Here is a 21,948-nt window from a genome sequence, read left to right as displayed (position 1 = left end):
TGACATTTTGACTTCTTTTAAAAATGCTATTATGGATCCTGAAAATATCTCATCAGTGGGCATAAAGGTGTCATCATTTAACTATTGTCTTTCAGTACCATGTGGGAGACGATGAAGTACGTCTATGGACACCATGGAATTCGAAGAGGATTATATCGTGGCTTATCTCTTAATTACATTCGCTGTATTCCCTCTCAAGCAGTGGCTTTTACAACATACGAACTTATGAAGCAGTTTTTTCACCTCAACTGAAGAAAATCGTGATTTCTTTTCCTGAGTAAACTCTCACAGGGAGACAAAAATGTTCTTTTAATTTTGAGGGGAACATTACTTGAAGGGGGCTATTTCCCTAGTCACAGGAACCACTGGTATTTTAGTACTTGATTTTTTTATTCATAACAAATCAAAAGTGCTTACCGTGCTTTTTGATGCCAAAAGTTATAACTGGGAACATTGAAAAAAATTCCTAAGCTGATGCTGGCTAATCAGTTAGGTTATTTGAAACTGTTTTAAAATGTTTTTTGGGAGTAGCACTAACTTAAAATGGGATTCAAGAGGTTGCCATTAGGCTTTATCATGCTTTAATTCCAAGCTTTAAGTATAATCATGACTTTCAAAGACTCTAACATTGGTTATTATTATTGTAATAAACAGGCTTGGTTATATTGCAGCAGAATGATGAGAACTGAATTTTTATGTTTATAAAATGTAGCTTAGGGGGCACCTGGCTGGCTCAGCCAGAAGAGCTGAGATTAAGACTCTTAATCTCGGAGTCATAAATTCCAACCCCATGTTAGGTGTAGAGATTACTGGGGCGGCGGCGGGGTGGGAGGGAAGTAGTTTAGAAGCTAGCATTGAACATTATTCTTAGTATCTCTCTTCTCATAATTCTGCTCCACTGCATAAAAGGACTGACACTTTTTCTCTTTGTTTTTAAATAAAATAAATGCTGTATTTAAAAATTAGCCTTGTAGAAGCTCAACAATAAATGAAGAATTTCCAGGTGTTGCTCAAATGTTATTACTGGGTACTATGACTGACTTAAATTTGTTTTTAAAAGTCAATATATTTCCCAAAGGCAGTAATAATAAATACTGAATATCTTTGCTCTCAAAACAGATTAGCATTATAGATTTGTTTTTGTTAGATGATTTGGTATATACTAGAAAACTTATTTAAGTGAACTGTGAAATATCTATTAATATAGATGTGAATGTCAAAGAATGTTTCTAAGGTATTTTGTCATGATACATCAACTAGTTCTTCCATGTAAAATAATTTTAGTGCAATATAAACTTAAGTAGAAACATAAAACTGATTTGATTTGCTATCCTTTATATTAAAATGGTTTAAAATATAAGAATTCCATTTATTGTGTTTAGAGTACTTTTTATCTTTTACTGTAAGCATGACAGAAGTGGAAAGGGAACAAATACAGTTCTGTCCTCAGACATAGCAATTTGTAGAATTGATGTGATTTTTTTTGATCAATGCAAACTATTTTAACTGCTCTAACTTTATAATTTTTTTATTGAGGTAAAATTGACATATAACAATATATTAGTTTCAGGTGCACAATGTAATGATTCAATATTTGTATTTACTGCAAAACAATCACCACAGTAGTCTAGTTACCATCTAATTGATGTGATTTTTAGGACATTAGAAAACTAAGTCGAAAAGTGTTACTTCTGCTTCAGTTTTAATTTTGTTTGCATAAAAGATTTCTTGTCATACTTTGGTAAAAATTAGATGAACTGGTTTCATTTTCAAAGTCTTTATTTTAAAATAAATATGTGTCTTTGTATGATTTGTAAGTGTACCCCCAGGTAGAAATACGTGTGTTCTTGAAAGTATTTTGTATATTTTCATTTCTGGGCTATACTGTAGCTAAATATTGTTATCAAGTCACAAGATAATTTAAATGTATGAAATAAATATCTCAGTTATGTTATCAATAAAAGAGGACTGCAAATATTTTTTTAAATAAAAATTTGCATTCTGTGTTACAGAATTTTATTCATATTTGGACCATTATTTCTCTTTTTTAACTATTCACATTATTAAAGCACAAATGATAAACATCAATAGTCAGAATGCAAGAATATTTAGAATAATGACTATAGTTATATTTGATTTATTTCAGATTGATGACCCAAAGTGTATCTTGCCAGGTTATCTTCCACTGAAGATTGACTATTTCTGTTTTGATTTCCATTGTTACTCTTTTACTGCCTTTTTTGAGAATACCCCTTTGATCTATAGAATGGGACAGTGGTCTGGTCTAGGCAGTAAGTGAGGTACCACTCCTAGTTTTCAAGGGTATGGAGTTAGAATGGTTAATGGGTAGGGACGCCCAAGTGGCTCAGTCAGTTAAGTGTCCGACTTTGGCTCAGGTCATGATCTCGAGGTTCGTGAATTCAAGCCCCACATTGGTCTCTTTGCTGTCAGTGCAGAGCCTGGTACCTGCTTCGGATCCTCTGGCTCCCTCTCTCTCTCTGCCCCTCTCCGGCTCACGCTCTCTCTCTCAAAAATAAATAAACATTAAATAAATAAAACTTTTAAAAAAAGAAAGTTTAATGGGTATATATACTAATATCTTACACTATTCTCCCCTTGGGTATTCAACATCCATTGTGTGTCAGGCATTGTATCAGCATAATGGGGGGCTTACCTGTAAGCTGTACTTATAGTCCGATTTGAATGTTCAGTAGCATCTAACACCAGGTATCTTTCTAATACAGTATGTACCACACTTTATGGTAATTACCTTTTTACCTGTGTCCCCTGAACTGGTTCTCTCCAAAGCAGAGCCATGCCTTCATTTCCTATAAGGAGCACAGTGATGTATACTGATGGGAAAAAGGAAGGCTCAGTCCCCGTTTTTGGAGACCTTATGTTCAGTAGGCAGAAATAAGGCACAATTAGACCATGGGAAGAACAATTAAGAAATTCATTTGTTTTGTTTCATAGAAATGTCTTGTTACTGGGGCGCCTGGGTTGCTCCTCCAATTAAGTAGCTCTTGGTTTCGGCTCAGGTCATGATCTCACAGTTTCATGAGTCTGAGGCCCACATTGGGCTCTGTGCTGGGATTCTCGCTTTTCCCCCTGCTCATGCTGCCTCTGTCTGAAAGAAAGAAAGAAAGAAAGAAAGAAAGAAAGAAAGAAAGAAAGAAAGAGAGAAAGAAAAGAGAAAGGAAGAAAGGAAGGAAGGAAATGTCTTGTTGCTAATTTGAGCAAAGATGAATGGCAAATAATAAAACCTATATTATGTGAATAATGCATTGCCTTGAGGAGTTGGGCCAATGATACCTGACATACTTGGATAACAACTGAACACTTTACACAATTCCTCACATCAATTCTTTGAAAAACAGACACCGTTAGGCCCTAGAAATTGATGACAAGTCATGTATATTTCCTGAGGACCTACTATGTTCCAGGTTTTGTTTTAGGCACTTTCAATGCCTTAACTCTATCTCTACAACAACTATAAGATAGGTACTATTTGATATCCCTTTTTTACACATGGAATAACGGAGGCCCAGGGAGATCAAATAACTTGCCCAAATTCACACAGTTAGTGGTGGATCTAGGATTCAAATTCAGCCAGTGAATCTACAGCCTACTCTGCTAGCCATGATGCTATACTTCAACACAGTAGTATCCTATTTAAAAACATTTTTTATGTTTATTTTTGAGAGAGAGAGAGCACAAGCGGGGGAGAGGTAGAGAGAGAAGGAGACACAGAATCTGAAGCAGGCTCCAGGCTCTGAGCTGTCAGCACAGAGCCTGATGTGGGGCTCAAACCCATGAACTGGGAGATCACGACCTGAGTGGAAGTTGGATGCTTAACCGACTGAGCCACCCAGGCGCCCCAGTAATATCCTATTTAGATGACTCTCTAGCGTCAAATAAATTTGGAACATGTCAATAAACATAAAGTAATCAATAAAATTATGATAGTTTATGGAAAATGCTTATTAAGTAAATAGGCCACATTATAGAGAATAATTGTTGGGTGTAAGGATCAGAGAGCTACTTTAGAATCATCAGGGAAAAGTTTCTTTAATATGCTATACTTTAAGCTGACACATGAAGGATAAAAAGGAAATAACTATGCAGAATTGTGGGGGCAGAATGGCCTCAGGTGAAGAGAATAGCCTCAAACAGGAAACAGCTTGGCTTGCATAGGAATTGTCAAAAGTCCACTGTGAATGAAACTTCATGAGTGAATGAGTAGCAACAAATGGGGTTGGAGAAATAGACAAAGGCCAGACCACTGAGGGCTCTAAAGGATATGGTAATAATTTTGTTTTTTATCCTAAATACAATGGGAAATGCTTGAAGGTTTTCAGCAGGGGAATAAAACTGTCTGATTATGTTTTTACAAAGATCACTCTACTTTGTCCACAAAGTTTGCAGTTAAAACAGAAATCAGAAGGGGAACCTGGGTGGCTCAGTCAGTTGAGTGTCCAACTTTGGCCCAGGTCATGATCTCATGGTTTGTGCATTTGAGTCCCACTTCGGGCTCTGTGCTGACAGCTCAGAGCCTGGAGCCTGCTTCAGATTCTGTGCCTCTCTCTCTCTCCCTCTCTCTCTCTCTCTCTCTCTCTCTCTCTCTGCCCCTCCCCCACTCACACTCTGTCTCTCTCTCCTTCAAAAATAAACATTAAAAAAAAATTAAAAAAAAAATAAACATTAAAAATTTAAAAAAAGAATTAAAAAGAGGACATCACTAGGGATCCTACGAATACTTTTTAAAAAATTTTTTTAACGTTTATTTATTTTTGAGACAGAGAGAGACAGCATGAACTGGGGAGGGGCAGAGAGAGAGGGAGACACAGAATCGGAAGCAGGCTCCAGGCTCTGGGCTGATGGCTCAGAAGTTGACGTGGGGCTTGAACTCACGAACTGCGAGATTGTGACCTGAGCTGAAGTCAGACACTCAACCGACTGAGCCACCCAGGCGCCCGTGGATCCTACGAATATTAAAAAGATAACAAGGCATTCCTAAATAACTCTTTGCCAAGGAATGTAACAATTTAGATGAAATGGACAGATGCCCTGAAAATCACACCATAGAAACTACCATAGATGAAAAAAATCTTCACAGCCAATTTAAAAAATTGAATTCATCAAAAATTCTTCCAGAAGGAAACTCCAGACTCTAGGTCCCTGACTGGCTCAGTCAGTGGAGTGTGCAACTGTTGATCTTGGGTTTGTGGGTTCAAGCCCTATTCTGGGTGTAAATAACTTTAAAAAATAAAATCTTTAAAAAAGGAAAAAAAAAAAAAGGAACTCCAGACTCAGATGTGAATTCTAATGAACATCTGAGAAAGAAAGAATCTATAAACTTTCAGAAATTAAAAGACAAAGAACACTTCCCAACTCATGTTATGATGCCAGCATAACTTTGATATCCAAACCTGACAAAGTTGTTACAAGAACATTATAGACCAGTATCTTTCAAAAGCAAAGATTGGAAAATCCTTAACAACATATAATCAAATTGGGGCACCTGGTTGACTCAGCCAGTAGAGTATGTGACTCTTGATCTCAGGGTCATTAGTTGGGTGTAGAGATTACTTTAAAAAAAGAAAATAGGGGCTCCTGGGTGGCTCAGTCGTTTAAGTGTCAGACTTCCTCTCAGGTCATGATCTCGTGGTTTGTGAGTTCCAGCCCCATGTTGGGCTCTGTGCTGACAGCTCGGAGCCTAGAACCTGCTTTGGATTCTTTGTTTCCCTCTCTCTGTCCCTCTCCAGTCACTCTCTGTCTCTTGCTCTCAAAAATAAATACACATTAAAAAAATTAAAATAAAATAAATAAAAAATAAAGTAGTCAACACATTAGCAAATCAAACCCAGAGATACATCCGAGTTTATCCTAGGATTGCCAAATTGTTTAATAAAGTCAGTAATTTTCAGTAATAACAGAATAAAGGAGAAAATGCACATGATCCTTCAATAGATGCAGAAAAAGTACTTAGCAAAATTCACCATTGATTCATTATAAAAACTAATCACTTTAGGGGTGCCTGTGTGACTCAGTTAGTTGATCACTTGCCTCTTGATTTTGGCTCAGGTCTTTGTCCCACGGTTGTGGGATCATGCCCCACTTCTGATCCCCGTGCTGAGTGTGGAGCCTGCTTGGGATTCTCTCTCTCATTCTCCCACTGCACCCTCCCCCCCCCCCCCCCCCGCAGCATCTACTCAAACACTCTCTGTCTCTCTCTCAAAATAAAAATAAAAACAAAAACAAAAACCAATCACATTAGAACAGAAGAGACCGGGGCACTTGGCTGTCTCAGTCAGAAGACAGAGTGACTCTTGATCTCAGGGTTGTAAATTCCAGCACCATGTTGGGTTTAGAGATTACTTAAAAATAAAATCTCTGCCCCTCCCCTGCTTACATGCACGCATTCCCTCTCTCTCAAAATAAATAAACTTAGAACAAAACAGTGTGTTGCAGTTTTCTAGGTTAGAGACAATGATAGGGTAGTGACAGTGGAGATGGAAACGAATGAAGAGATTTAAGATAGTTTTAGAAGCTGAATCTATGTGTCTGCCTATGGATTGGATGTGAGTAGTAACAGAAAAGAATCAGGATGACTTCTGAGTTTCTAGCCTTGTCTTCTGGGTGGATAGTGCTATTACTGAGAAGAATAATAGGTCTGTCAAGAAAGTAAAAAATTCCATTTTGGCCATGTTATAATTAAAGACCCCCCCCCCCCATATTGCTAAGTGTAGATATCAAGCAGTAGTTGTGTTTTTTAATTCAGAGGAAAAGCCTTGCCTATACACATGAATGTGAGAATTGGCAGGATAGAGATGGTATTTAAAGCCATGAGAATAAAAAAATAATAATAAAATTAAGCCATGACAATGTCTGAAAAAACCTAGGGAACTGGTAGATAGAAAAATATGTCCAGAAACTGAACTCTGAGGACTTCCAACATTTAGAGATTGGGCAGAAAATGAAGAGACAATACAGGAGATTAAAGAGGGCCTGTGAGGTTGGGGGAAAACCAGATGGGTGTGGTGTCACAGGTAGAAAATCTGTATGTATTGGGCCGCCTGGGTGGCTCTATCCGTTAACCCTCCAACTTTGGCTCAGGTTATGATCTCATGGTTCATGTGTTTGAGCCCTGCATGGGGCTCTGTACTGACAGCTCAGAGCCTGGAGACTGCTTTGGATTTTGTGTCTCCTTCTCTCTCTCTGCCCCTACCCCACGCGTGCTTGCTCTCTCTCTTTCTCTCTCTCTGTGTCAAAAATAGACATGAAAGAAAGAAAGAAAGAAAGAAAGAAAGAAAGAAAGAAAGAAAGAAAGAAAAAGAAAGAAAGGAAGAAAATCTGTATCTATTACAGGCAAGGCTTTTTTTCCCCCAAGAAATTTCTCATAATTTTGTATGAATAAACACGAATATAAAAGACAACTTTTAATAACGATTATTTTTATTTTTTAAAATTAAGAGTAGGGTAGGGGCAGAGAGAGAGGGAGAGAAAGAGAGAATCCCAAGCGGGCTCCATGCTGTCAGCTGGGAGCCCCATGAAGGGCTCAAACTCAAGAACTATGATATCATGACCTGACCCAAAATCAAGAATCAGATGGTTAACCCAGTGAGCTACCCAGCTGCCCCATAAAGATTATTTTTAAATGGGAGGATAGGGGCACTTGGCTGGGTCAGTCAGTGGAGCCAGTGACTCTTTCAAATTGTGACTTCAAGCCCCATGTTAGGTGTAAAGATTACTGAAAAAATAAAAAAATAAAGTTTTGCTCTCAGGATGGCCGAGAGAGAGATGGAGTAAATCCATCAAGGCAACATCTTTTATTTTATTTTGTTTTATTTATTTTTTAAAGTTTATTTATTTTGCGATGGAACCAGCAGGGAAGGGGCAGAGAGTGAGGGGGACAGATGATCCAAAGCAGGCTCTTCCGGGATAGCAGAGAGTTCAATGCAGGGCCTCTAACTCACCAACAGCAAGATCAGGACCTTAGTCAAATTCAGACACTCAACCAAGGGAGCCACCGAGGCTCCCCAAGGTAACATCTTTTAAAGGTGGGAGACACTGGGCCACATTACAAGTCTGGGAGGAACCTACTAGTGAGGTCCACATTGATGATACAAGAGAATGACGGAGTAGCTGAAGAAAAAAAGGCCTTTGAATGAGTACAAATAGGATTGTTCATTGATCAGTGGACTTTGTCCCCTGTTGAAAAAGTGGAAAGAGGATATAAGACAAGCACGGATATTAGTACTTTTGTATTAAGTCGTGGTATCATGAGGAAATTCCTACCTGATGGCTTCTATTTTCTCAATTTTCCGGAAAAAAAAGGTGAGGTTTTCTCCCAAAAGAATAGAAAATTCTGCATGCTAACAAGGGACACCTGGGTTTGGGTAATTGGTTCTGTTCTAAGAGTGTGTGTTGAGCATGCGTTGGCGTGTCTAGAGAAAATGCGAGAATATTTGGGCCAGATTAAGAACACCCCCAATTTTCCTAACGCATAAGCAAGGGAGCAAGGATCTCAAAATCTCCGCCCAAGAGCCGCTCTCCACGTCGAGCATGCCGGGCTGGGAGGGGCTGCTTCGCGCAGGTCACTTGGGACTGCGGTGGGCAGGCGGACATGCGCATGCGTGCGGCGCGTCGCGGACTCGCGCTTCTTTTCGTTCTCTGAGGTTCTCCGTTTCCCTGGTTTTAACTGGCGTGTGTTTGCAGTGTCTTCCCCCGGGATGTTGCAGCTGGAAGAACTGGAGCTGTTGAAGAAGAGTCTCGGGGAAGAGGCTGGTCCGCCGGCGGAGCTGTGAGCGGAGCGGAGGGAGGGTTTGGGCGCAAGGCGGGAGATTTGAAAGAAAGGAGCGGGAGAGGCGGCACCCACGCCTCCGGGAAGCCAGGCTTGGGATAAAATGATCCCGCTCGGGTCCCAGGGTGCCGGACGAGTTTCCCGAGCTGGGATCTGTTTCATAGGGTTCTCTTTGGGTCCGCACTTGGGCCAGAGCCCGAAAACTGCTTACTCAACCGTTCATTCCTGCCCGTATTCGGGGAGTGCCAGTCACCTTAAACTAGCCTTCATAAAAGGAAATTGCAACTGCTAGATGCTTTTCTCCTTATGTAGTTGGAGAAACTTATCCCACGGAGAACTCTGCATCCTCAACTTGGACTAAATGGTCAGGGCAACTTGACCAGCATAATGTGGAATTATTTTCAATTAATAATAATGATAATTATTGTTGACGGATCTTTGCGTTTTGGGTTTTGATCAGCAATACCTTTGCGAGATCCTTAAGGTGTCCCAACTGACCTTTGGGAATTTCGCAGCCTGAGGCTCCCTGGAGTAGGTGAATGAGGCGATTACAAAGTAGTAAGAGTCTAGGGTTGGGTGACAAAGATAATTTGAGGGTAATAGGAAGGCATTTGGTATTATAATTAGAGAGGTAATGACTGTGGACTCTTGTACTGTCACTGATAAAGACTGCAATCAAACTGGAAGGACTAAAGAGGGACTTAATATTTTCTAGAGCGGTTAGAGCAGTCCTGCATAGTTTTCAGGCGGCTAGGATCAATGGATAAAAGTATTGTGCAGTTGACTTGCCCATTATAAATGAGAAATTTCTGAGTTGAGTCACTGTATGAATGAACTAATGTGACAGGTATTAAGCTTGCTTTTCTCTAGGAAGTAGGCCCTAGTTGATTCATACTGAGATTTTACAGAAAGATTTTCTTCATTAAATAGTAGGTACGACTAGATAATTTCTAAGTAGGCTCCTAAAGATTGATATAATACTGTGGCTCAAGGTAGGATTTCAGCAAGCCACCTGCACTATGGTTTTCCTTAACAATACCTTTCATTTACAAAAAAGATGGTGTACAAGACATTTGCTTTTATTTGTACTTTGGGAGGGTTTGCGCCAGTGGTAGGAATTTGTTATTTGATATTTCTCAATTTATCCTTAATCCTCATAATCATGGATGTTTCACAGAGCTCCTGAGAACCTATACAGTATTTGGAAAAACTCGTATCACAAGCATGTTTTAAATGGCATTACTTTTGGGAAGTTTTATAATCGGAATTCTGCTATGCCCTTGCTCTCTTAATTTTTACGTATTTTAGCTAATGGTCATTGTGATAAGCTTTCTAGAAGAAACAAACCTAGAAAACTAGAAGGCTGGTTTGTAGATAAAGGAAATTGGATGGCTTATTTCATGCTACAGTATTTCTGTTTGTGTATGCTTCAGATTTCAGAAGAAAGTGGAAGCTTCCTTTTCTAAAACAGTTCTGAGCCGAGGAATGGATAACCGGTACCTGGTATTAGCAGTCAATACTGTACAGAATGAAGAAGGAAACCATGAAAAGCACCTAATCATCACTGCTTCTCAGTCACTAGAATATAAAGAACTGTGTATCCTTAGGAATGACTGGTAATTTTTGTGTGACTTTGAGCACTGATCTGGCTTAAGAGTCTTAAGGGAGCAGATATGAACCTGAATTAATTCCATGTAAACATTTTGCTTATTACCTCAGCATCTCAAAGCCCTTATTCTGAAACTTGATCTTTATTGTCATTTGAAAATTAAGTACGGGGTACCTGGGTGGCTCAGTCCATTAAGTGTCCAACTTAGGCCCAGGTCATGATCTCATAGCTTGTGAGTTCAAGCCCCATGTCAGGCTCTGTGCTGCAGCTCAGCCTGGAGGCTGCTTCAGATTCTGTCTCTCTCTCTCTCTCTCTCTCTGCCCCTCCCGTACTCACGCTCTGTCTCTCTCATTCAAAAATAAACATATGGGCACCTGGGTGGCTCAGTTGGTTAAGCGTCTGACTTCAGCTCAGGTCATGATCTCATGGTTTGTGGGTTCGTCTCTCTGCTCCTCTCTTGTTTACTTTCTCTCTCAAAAATAAATAAACATTAAAAAAAACCCCAAAAACATAAGCATAAAAAAAGAAAATTAACTACAAATTTTATTAATTTTTTTTTAATGTTTTTATTTATTTTTAAGACAGAGACAGGGGCGCCTGGGTGGCGCAGTCGGTTAAACGTCCGACTTCAGCCAGGTCACGATCTCGCGGTCCATGAGTTCGAGCCCCGCGTCAGGCTCTGGGCTGATGGCTCAGAGCCTGGAGCCTGTTTCCGATTCTGTGTCTCCCTCTCTCTCTGCCCCTCTCCCGTTCATACTCTGTCTCTCTCTGTCCCAAAAAGTAAATAAACGTTGAAAAAAAAAAATTAAAAAAAAAAAAGACAGAGACAGAGCATGAGCAGGGGAGGGGCAGAGAGAGAGGGAGACACAGAATCCGAAGCAGGCTCCAGGCTCTGAGCTGTCAGCACAGAGCCCGACGCGGGGCCCAAACCCAAACAAAGGGCCTTATTAGATGACTACTTCCAAAGTTTCCCAGTACTTAAAAAAAAATTTTTTTTTTTAACCTTTATTTATTTTTGAGACAGAGAGAGACAGAGCATGAACGGGGGGAGGGTCAGAGACAGGGAGACACAGAATCTGAAACAGGCTCCAGGCCCTGAGCTGTCAGCACAGAGCCCGACGCGGGGCTTGAACTCACTGACCGTGAGATCATGACCTGAGCCGAAGTCGGCCGCTTAACCGACTGAGCCACCCAGGCACCCCTTCCCAGTACTTTTTAAGATTGCAGCTTAAAACTCGTAATTATTTTCACTAAAAGCAAAATTAATTACAGCATAAGAACATTCTGAAACCCTAGGTTTCTCTACACAAGCAAAGTATGGTATGTGAGGGGTAAAGGGGAAATTCAGAGAAAGTGGAGGTCTAATTTTGTCTATTTAGGCTCTTTGTCTAGATAAGAATGATAAATACGATTTTGTTCTTTTTTTTTTTCTTTTTTAGCATTTATTCATTATTTCCAGAGAGAGGGGGAGGTTGTGTGTGCACATTAGCTTGGGGGAAGAACAGAGAAAGAGAGAGAATCCCAAGCAGGCTCCATGCTGGAGCCCCAAATCAGGGCTCAAATCTCACGGTTCATGAGATTGAACCAAAATCAAGGTTGGACATTTAACCAACTGTGCCACCCAGGTGCCCCAGTATGTTTTTATTCTTAACACATTGGGTTTGTCTTCATGTCTCAAGACTTACAGAAACTGTAGAAATGCTAGAAATCTTAAGAATGAGAGAATTATTATTGAAATAAGCTAATCCATAAGTGGAGCTATGTATTGACGCTATTAAAGATTTGATAGCTTTTGCAGTAAATGATGCTAACACTAAGCAGTTTTCCTTTTTGGTATTTAAGGAAGACCCCTGAGTGTTCTCAGTTGTATTTCAAAGGTAGAAAGGAGTAGAATGAGTAGGAGTTATTTCTGAAGACTGCATCCTAGTATTAAATTATTTTGAAAGTCCCAGAAATTTACAAATACTATTCCTTCAGATAAAGTACTCATTTGCTTTTTGAAGCTTCCTTAACATGTTTAAATATAGGAACCTAAACTATGTATATTTTGCTTTATTTTTAGGTGCTCTTTACCAGTGGAGCCGGGGGACATCATTCATTTGGAGGGAGACTGCATATCTGATACTTGGATAATAGATGAAGATTTTGGATATTTGATTCTATATCCAGACATACTGATTTCTGGCACAAGCATAGCCAGTAGTATTCGATGTATGAGAAGAGCTGTCCTAAGTGAAACTTTTAGGGTGAGTAATATTAACAGCTAATGTTTCTGCAGGGTCTTAGAGTTTACAGAGCACTTTTATACTCTTATTTCATTTAGTCGTCACAAATTCCTGTGAGGTAGATGGTAATAATCAGCTGTATTTTACAAGTGAGGAAAATCAGGCTCAGAGAGGTTAAATGTTAAATGACTTGCTGAGAGTTACTGTAGCTAATAAGTGGCAGTGCTAGGACTCAAGTCCAGGTGACTGAATCCTTTGAATCTTGATCAGTGCTTAATAAAATAATTAATTCTAATGATAAAAGTAATGTAAGTGATGATATTTTTTAATGCTTCTAGGAATTTCCAAACTTGGCTTCATGTGATTTCCAATAAACTAAAAATAAATGTGACTGTCTCTCATAAAAAAATATTCTGGAAAATTTCAAACATACATAAATAGATGATTCGAATAATTTCCCATATACCCATTTTGCTGTTCTCAAACATTATATTATTTTGCATGTAAATGAAGGTGGATCTTTTAAAAATATAAATATGATACCTTTATCATACACCATAAAATTAAAAGTATTTCTTTTCATTAATATAATGCCCAGTTTATCTATAATGCCCAGATAGATAATGTCCCATTATTTCTCTGTAATGTCTTTAATAGAAAGTAGTTTTTTCTTCAGTTGGTTTGTCAGAATTCAAACAAGGTTTTTTGGTTTTTTTTTTAAGATTTTATTTTTAAGTAATATCTATACCCAGTGTGGGGCTCGAACCCACAACCCTGAGATCAAGAGTCAGATGCTTTACCAACTGAGGCAGCCAGGCACCCCCAGAGTCTTTGATTTATGTTTTGATAGGTCTCCTAAGTTTTTTTAAATCTATATTCTACCTATTCTTACACTCTTTGTTTCAGTTCCATTTACTGAAGAACCTGGGTTTTTATTAAGAGTTTCCTCTTCCTTTCAGTGTATTTTAAAAATTATACAATTTATATCTATGTAGAAAACCAAAATTGTTTTAAAAACTTTTTACTTCGTAGTTCTTTTAGACTTGTTAAGAACTTGCATGAATAGTACAGAGAATCCCTCTGTGAATTAATTTTTTAAATTCCTGAAGCATGTTTTGGTGGACTTTATCTAGTTTTTTGATAGCTTTAAGGGGAATGTCTAGGCTAAGAAAAGGGTTAATTGAGAAATAATATGCCTTTTTTTTTTCTTTAAAAATTTTTTATAATGTTTATTTTTGAGAGGCAGAGACAGAGCATGAGCGCGGGAGGGACAAAGAAAGAGAGACACACACAGAATCTGAAGCAAGCTCCAGCTCTGAGCTGTCAGCACAGAGCCCGATGCAAGGCTTGAACCCACGAACTGTGAGATCATGACTTGAGCAGAAGTCAGATACTCAACAGACTGAGCCACCTAGGCGCCCTTTTCTTTTTGTAAATACTATTTCTTTTTGAGTGGAGAGAACTTGTCAAAAATCTGTGCTGTAAATTTAAATTTTATGTTTGAATAATGTCTTTTACTTACATGAGTTTATGAGCCATGGCTTTATTGCATTTTATTTCGGTAGATTATAAAGTGAAATTAGAAAAGAATATATTAAGTATTTGAAAATACATTGAAATTTTTCATATAGGTTATTTTTAATATTTTCAAAGTGGAAATTACTGATTTTCTTTAAAAATAACATGCTTGTAAAATAATTTGGGTAATTCTTTACGTTCAGAGAAACTTCTCTAATAACAAACTATAGAAATGATCCCTGAAAGTATAGTCTTTAATTTGGATAGTTCTGAATAGAAGAAAGTGAAAGTCATCTGTAATTCTACTTACTAGAATAAAAATTGTTTAATATTTTAGCATTTGTCTCACTAGTGCAGTTTGGCTATGGTAGTTAAAGTAGGTAATAAATATGAGATCATGTGTGTTAATAGTGTGGAATAAAATATATGATTTTTTTTTTTAAATAGAGCTGTAATCCAGCCACACGTCAAATGCTGATTGGTACAGTTCTTCATGAAGTATTTCAAAAAGCAATAAGCAATAGCTTTGCCCCAGAAAAACTACAAGAATATGCTTTTCAAACTATTCAAGAAATAAAACATCTGAAGGAAATGTAAGTAGTACAAGACATGCTGTAGGTACAATTCTATTATAAAATCTATTCCTGGAATCCAGAAGGTATTTGGCTATTAGACTATTAAATATAAATCAGAGTAATACTAGAATATAGATTCCAGGGTTGTAGTACCCCACTGCAGTTCTGTGAAGAGCTTCTGAAATTGCAGAATAGAAACTCTTGAGCTAAAAATATCTGAATATTCTGTACATGTGTGCAATAGATTCTTCAGCTGTTCTCAGTGTAAAAAATGTTTTGCCTTACTTGAAGTTATGTGACATACTGAAAATTGTATGGGTTTGGGAATCAGATGGACTTGGTTTTATATTCTAGCTTTGCTAGTTTTAGGATTGAACAGGTTACTATTTTTGAAAGGTTTTGAAAAAGGCAATAAATCCTATTTTGCAGACTTTTGTGACAGTGGAGAAAATACATACAAACCCACAAATGGCTAATTGTTGGCATTTTTTATTTTATTTTATTATTTTATTTTTATTTTTTTAATGTTTTATTTATATTTGAGAGAGAGAGTGACAGAGTGCAAGCGGGGAAAGGGCAGAGAGAGAGAGAGAGACACAGAATCAGAAGCAGGCTCCAGGCTCTGAGCTGACAGCACAGAGCTTGACGTGGAGCTTGAACTCACAAACCATGAGACCGTGACCTGAGCCAAAGTCGGTGCTTAACTGACTGAGCCACCCAGGCGCCCCTAATTGTTGGCATTTTGTGAGTGACTACATGCAGAGGGGTTGGCATAATCTGCTGTTCTGTCATCACTCCTATTGCAGACTGTCTTTTTTTCACAGAAGTATTTTTATTAGTGGTAATTTTGATTTCCACACTAGTTGACATAAATCTGCTTTTCCCAGATGTAATTCTGTTTCGCTGTTTATATGGAAAAAGTGTGTTCCAAAATGCCACACAACTTATTTACTAATGTCATATGACCTATTGTCCTAAAAACATTTTAGATCCCTGACATGTGTCAGGCATTGTGTTCAGTGCTTTTAGACATCTTATATAATCTCATAGCAACCGAAAGAAACTGAAACACACAGAAGCTGTCCCTTGGTCATGACTACATAGCATGACATTCAGAATATGAGTAGATTTCATAAAGCTTTTGCTTTAAAGAGTTCTACTTATTGCCTTATTTGCCACTTTGCATTTCGGTAAAACACAGCTGTTATTTACATTTTGCCTTTTTATTTTTATTTTTTAAAGTTTATTCATTTATTTTGAGAGGGAGAGAGCATGTGTGTGTGCATGAGCAGGGGAGGGGCAGGGAGAGAGAGACTGAGAATCCCAAGCAGGTTCTATGCTCTCAATGCAGAATCTGATCAAGTTTCTAACTCACAAACTGAGATCATGACCTGAGCCGAAATCCACAGTGGGACAGTTAACTGAGCCACACAGCACCCCATTTTTCTTTTTTGTAATTAGAAATTTGAAATTTTTTTAGAATTAGAAACTTATTTTTTAAATTAAGTTTAAAATTTTAATTCCACTATAGTTAACATACAGTGTTATATTAGTTTCAGGTGTACAGTATAGTGATTCAGCAATTCTGTATATTACTCTGTGCTCATCATAAGTGTACCACTTAATCCCTTTCACCTATTTCACCATTCCACCACTCATCTCCATTGGTAACCCTCTGTTGTCTATAGTTAAGAGTCTTGGTTTGTCTCTTTTCTTTGTTTTTTGTTCATTTGGTTTGTTTCTTAAATTCCACATATGCATGAAATCATATGGTGTTTGTCTTTCTCTAACAGACTTATTTTACTTAGTATTATACTCTCTAGAACCATCCATGTTGTTGTTGCAAATGGCAAGATTTCATTCTTTTTTATGGCTGAGTAATATTCCATTATACATGGATGTGTGCGCATGTGTGTATGTGTGTGTATCACATCTTCTTTATCCATTCATCTATCGATGGACACTTGGACTGCTTCTATAATTTGGCTATTGTAAATAATGCTGCTATAAACATAGGCAGTGCATAAATCCTTTCAAATTAGTGTTTTTGTATTCTTGGGGTAAATACCCAGTAGTGTGATTACTGGATCAAAGAGTAGTTCTATTTTTAATTTTTAAAGGAACCTCCATACTGTTTTCCACAGTGGCTGCACCAGTTTGCATTCCCACCAACAGTGCAACAGAGGGGTATTTTTGTTTTTGTTTTTTGTTTTTTGTTTTTTGTTTTTCCACACCTTTGCCAACACTTATTTTTTGCATTTCAGAGTTTTAACTTTTTTTTGGTCATATCCTAGTCAACATACAGTGATGCCTTATCTGTTGCATGTTGTATTGATTATTCCCCTGAAATAAATCACATCAAAACTTAGTAGCTTTAAATGACTCATGTCTAATCTATTACCTCATAGTTTCTGTTAGCAAACTATGTTAGGTTAGGAATTCAGAGGTGGTTTAGCTGGAAGGTACCGGCTCAGGGTCTCCCGTGGGGTCTCCCTTGTGGAGCTGGTCATTTGAAGGGAGGATCTGCTTCCATGATGATGCATTCACATGGCTGTTGTCACGAGGCCTGAATTCCTAGCTGGCTGTTGTAGTCATGAGGCCTCATTTTGTTGCCACGTGAGCCTCTCTGTAGCGCTGTCTAATGTGTTCTCACAACATGGCAGGTGCTACTTCAGATTAAAGCGTCTAAGGAAGTGAGCAAGCAGGAAACCATAGTGCCTTTTTTTTTTTTTTTTTTTTTTTGGTATGTCCCTGATGATGAGTGATGTTGAGCATCTTTTCATGTGTCTGTTAGCCATCTGGATGTCCTCTTTGGGAACGTGTCTATTCATGTCTTTTGCCCATTTCTTCACTGGATTATTTGTATTTTGGGTATTGAGTTGGTAAGTTCTTTATAGATTTTGGGTCCTAACACTTTATCTGATATGTTATTTGCAAATATGTTCTCCCATTCCATCAGTTGCCTTTTAGTTTTGCTGATTGTTTCCTTTGCTGTGCAGAAGCTTTTGATGTTTAATTTTCTTTAAAGGTTCTTAGTAAACTTCTTTTTAAGTTTATTTTTGAGAGAGAGAATATCTGAAGCAGGCTCCAGGCTCTGAGCTGTCAGTACAGAGACCGAAGTGGGTCTTAAACCCACAAACCGTGAGATCATGACCTAAGCCAAAGTTGGAAACTTAACCGACTGAGCCCCCAGGGACCTCCAGAAGGTTTTTATGTTGATGAGGTCCCAGTAGTTCATTTTTGTTTTGTTGCCCTTACCTCTAGAGACATGTCAAGTAAGAAGTTGCTGCAGCTGAGGTCAAAGAGGTTGTTGCCTGTTTTCTCCTATAGGAGTTTGATGGCTTCCTGCTTTATGTTTAGGTCTTTCATCCATTTTGAGTTTATTTTTGTGTATGGTGTAAGAAAGTGGTCCAGGTTCATTCTTCTGCATGTCGCTGTCCAGTTTTCCCAACAACATTTGCTGAAGAGACTTTAAAAAAAAAATTTTTTTTTTTACATTTATTTTTGAGAGATATAGAGACACAGAGCACAAGTTGGGGAGGGGCAGACAGAGAATGAGACACAGAATCCAAAGCAGGCTCCAGGCTCTGAGCTGTCAGCACAGAGTCCGACATAGGGCCCAAACTCACAAACCGTGAGATCATGACCTGAGCTGAAGTCGGAAGCTTAACCAACTGAGCCACCCAGCTGCACCGAGACTGTCTTTTTTCCATTGGATATTCTGTCCTGTTTTGTCAAAAATTGGTTGGCCATATGTTTGTGGGTCTATTTCTGGGTTCTCTATTCTGTTCCCTTGATCTATGTGTCTGTTCATGTGCCAGTACCATACTGTCTTGATGACTATAGCTTTGTAATACAGCTTGAAGTGCGGAATTGTGATGCCTCTGGCTTTGGTTTTCTTTTTCAGGATTGTTTTGGCTTACTCAGGGTCTTTTCTGCTTCCATACAGGATAGTTTGTTCTATCTCTGTGAAGAATGCCAGTGTTATTTTGAAAGGGATTGCATTGAATATGTAGATTGGTTTGGGTAGTATTGACATTTGAACAGTATTTGTTCTTCTAATCCACGAGCATGGACTGTTTTTCCATTTTTTTGTGTTTTCTTCAATTTCTTTCATAAGCTTTCTGTAGTTTTCAGTGAATAGTTTTTCATCTCTTTGGTTAGGTTTATTCCTAGGTATTTTATGGTTTTTGGTAAAAAGGGAGAATTTAAATGCAGAAGACATTAAATAATGAGTATGAACTGGTTTGGAGATTTTAAATAGAGTCCTGCTCTGTAAGAAATAAAACACTTGGAAGAATCTGCCTAAGGAGATTATGACAGTAAAGAATGGCTCCATGATGGTTAGAGAAAGTTATTTAGGAAAAGATTACCCAGGGTGCCTGGGTGGCTCAGTCTGTTAAGCATCTGACTTTGGCTCAGGTCATGATCTCATGGTTCATGAGTGAGCCCCACATTGGGCTTTGTGCTGACAGCTTGAGACTGGAGCCTGCTTTGGATTCCGTGTTTCCCTCTCTCTCTGCTCCTTCCCCACTTGTATTCTCTCTCTTTCTTTCTCTCAAAAATAAAGATTAAAAAAATTAAATAATAATAAAAAAAGGAAATGAGTACCCAATTGTGCAGGTATTTTTTAAATAATGTTATTATTTTTAAACAGATTATAAATTTGTGTTTACCATATTGTAATAGTACAAGAAGGTATATGGTAAAAAAGTAAGTCCTTTCTCCCTGTATCCTACTTGTTACCTAGTTCCTTTCCCTAAAGACAACCATTGCTATCAGTTTTTTATATATCCTTTCACAGAGATTTCAAACATTTATGTGTGACAATGTATGTGTGTGTGTGTGTGTGTATACACACATCCACACCTACACACACATACACACACACACACACCTATATATTTTTCATTAGGTAAATTGTAGAATACCATGTATATTATTGTTCACTTAAAGATTTAAGTTCACGTTAAAGATTAAATCTTGCTGATCATTCCATATCAGTACTCATCAAGCTGTCTCATTTTTAATTAATAATGACATAATGTTTCATTGTATGGATGTACTGTAATTTATTTAAGTATCTCCTTGGCATTTCAATCTTTGCTTTTATTAGCAATCCTATAAGAGATAACTTTTTTTTTTAGAGATTTAAAAACATTTTCTTTAATGTTTATTTCTGAGAGAGAGAGAGCTTGAACAGGTGAGGGGCAGAGAGAGAGGGAGACAGAATCCAAAGCAGGCTCTGTACTGTCAACGCAAAACCTGATATGGCACTTGAACCCATGAACTGTGGGTTCTGAGCCAAAGTCAGATGCTCAACCAAGGTGCCCCAAGATTTTTTTTAAAGTAGGCTCCATACCCAATGCAGAGCTTGAACTCACGACCCTGAGATCAAGAGTTGTATGCTGTACTAAGTAAGGCGCCCCTAAGAAATACCTTTATACATCTTTTATTTCACACCTGTGAGGCATATATTGGGTTAAATACTTAGAAGTGGAATTGTTGGGCCACAGAATATGTACACTTAAAACATTTAAAACATCTTTTTATTTGGAAATAATTTCAAATTTAAAGAAAAGTTGCAAGATTAGTGCAGTCAACACTCATGTACTGTTTACTCAGATTCATCTGCTAAATGTGTGTGTGCGTGTGTATAGATTTTTTTCCCCTAAGGTTGTGTAGTATACATCTGGTATACACAATGGGCTGTATACCATGAAGATGCTAGCCATAGAACAGATTGAGCAGGGCCCTGGACATTCTGGGGTGCCCTGTGGGCTCAGGATGCTTACTGCAATGGGAAGAGCTGATCTTGCTCACCTTGCCTTCAGGCCTTTACTCCCCATACTCTCTGTGGTTGGGGCCAGGCACGTGGTGATGTTTGATGGCTGGGTGAGGGGCCTAAGTGCTTGATGAGGCAGCTTGCTGCTAGCCAAGGACTTTGCTCATGGCTCGTTGTCACTAATGATGAGCCAGATGGGCTCAGGGCTTATGCCCCTGAAGTAAAAAATCATAATGTATAGTGTGTGTTTCCTAAGATTAGGCTTTTCTTTTATGGAGTCACAATATGGTTTCAACATCAGGAAATTTAATATTGGTAAAATACTTTTGTCTGATCTGTCCACATTTTTGTCCAATAATGTCCTTCCTTCATACCATCTTTTTCCCCTCCAGGACAGGATCTAGTCTGGGTACATCTAGTATTTTGAATACTGAGGTTGGCTGACTCAGTTGGAATAGCATGTGACTCTTGATCTTGGGGTTGTGAGTTTGAGCCCCATGTTGAGTGTAGAGATTATTTAAATAAATAAACATTAAAAAAATATTTATTGAAATATTCATTTTTGAAGGAAAGAGAGCATGAGCAGGGTAATGGCAGAGAGAGACGGAGACACAGAATCTGAAACAGGCTCCAGGCTCTGAACTGTCAGCACAGAGCCCAATATGGGGCTTGAACTCATGAGCTGTGAGGTCATGACCTGAACTGAAATTGGATGCTTAACCGACTGAGCCACCCAGGTGCCCCAAAAATAAATAACATTTTTGATAATTATTGCCAAATTGTTCTCTATAGGCATTGTACTAGTTTACATGAATCCTTGTTTTCCCGCATTCTCGCCTACATCTTCTTTTATCAACTGGAAGTTGCCAGATTTGAAGCAGCCTTTTGTAAGGATAACCTTTGCCTCTGGTATTCTGAATGTATGATCATTTGGGGTATTTTGGTATTAGCAGTTGCTCTCTGGCTTCAGGGATTTCAGCTTCTCTTTCAGCTTGAGGTTGCTGCTATGCCCAGGAGACACAATCTTGGCAGAGCTAGGGTTGCTAATTTTGTCTTCCCTGCTGAACCAGTTCTTTTGGAGGGCTCAGAGGGTTCTGCTCTCTTTCTTTTTAAGGTTGAATAATATTCCATTGTACATATGTACCACATTAAAAAAAGATTTTTTTAAAAATGTCTGTTTATTATTGAGAGAGAGTGCATGAGCAGGGAAGGGGCAGAGAGCAGGGAGGACAGAGGATCCGAAGCAGGCTCTGTGCTAACAGCAGCGAGCCCCAAATGGGGCTTAAACCCACCAACCATGAGATCATGACCTGAGCTGAAGTCAGGCACTTAACTGATTGAGCTATCCAGGCACCCCCACAGAAGATTTTATTTATTTATTTTTTAAGTAAACTCTATCCCCAATGTGGGGCTTGAACTCATGACCCTGAGAT

At 38.4% G+C, this 21,948-nt stretch overlaps 2 protein-coding genes and 1 pseudogene across 4 annotated transcripts in view; 2 read left to right on the top strand and 1 right to left on the bottom strand.

Annotated features, from left to right (window-relative positions):
* SLC25A16 (solute carrier family 25 member 16) overlaps nt 1-173 on the top strand; it is a 49,226-nt gene extending 49,053 nt beyond the window's left edge. Inside the window, exon 9 of the mRNA XM_045437613.1 lies at nt 68-173. Coding sequence (XP_045293569.1) covers nt 68-173 — 106 coding nt within the window. The remainder of the gene's footprint in view (nt 1-67) is intronic.
* An 8,459-nt stretch (nt 174-8,632) lies between these two features.
* DNA2 (DNA replication helicase/nuclease 2) overlaps nt 8,633-21,948 on the top strand; it is a 50,785-nt gene continuing 37,469 nt past the window's right edge. Inside the window, exons 1-4 of one of the 3 annotated variants that reach the window (XM_045437609.1) lie at nt 8,633-8,803; nt 10,237-10,419; nt 12,475-12,658; nt 14,603-14,748. In XM_045437609.1, coding sequence (XP_045293565.1) covers nt 8,733-8,803; nt 10,237-10,419; nt 12,475-12,658; nt 14,603-14,748 — 584 coding nt within the window. In that variant the 5' untranslated portion in view covers nt 8,633-8,732. The remainder of the gene's footprint in view (nt 8,804-10,236; nt 10,420-12,474; nt 12,659-14,602; nt 14,749-21,948) is intronic. The other 2 variants (XM_045437610.1, XM_045437611.1) reach the window with 2 other exon arrangements.
* Nucleotides 14,333-14,410, bottom strand: LOC123577623 (annotated as a pseudogene).

The sequence above is a fragment of the Leopardus geoffroyi genome, chromosome D2 (genome assembly GCF_018350155.1).
Source record: "Leopardus geoffroyi isolate Oge1 chromosome D2, O.geoffroyi_Oge1_pat1.0, whole genome shotgun sequence".
Taxonomy (NCBI): Eukaryota; Metazoa; Chordata; class Mammalia; order Carnivora; family Felidae; genus Leopardus; species Leopardus geoffroyi.
The sequence above is the reverse complement of the archived record's forward strand: the minus strand, read 5'-3'. Positions and strand labels throughout refer to the sequence as shown.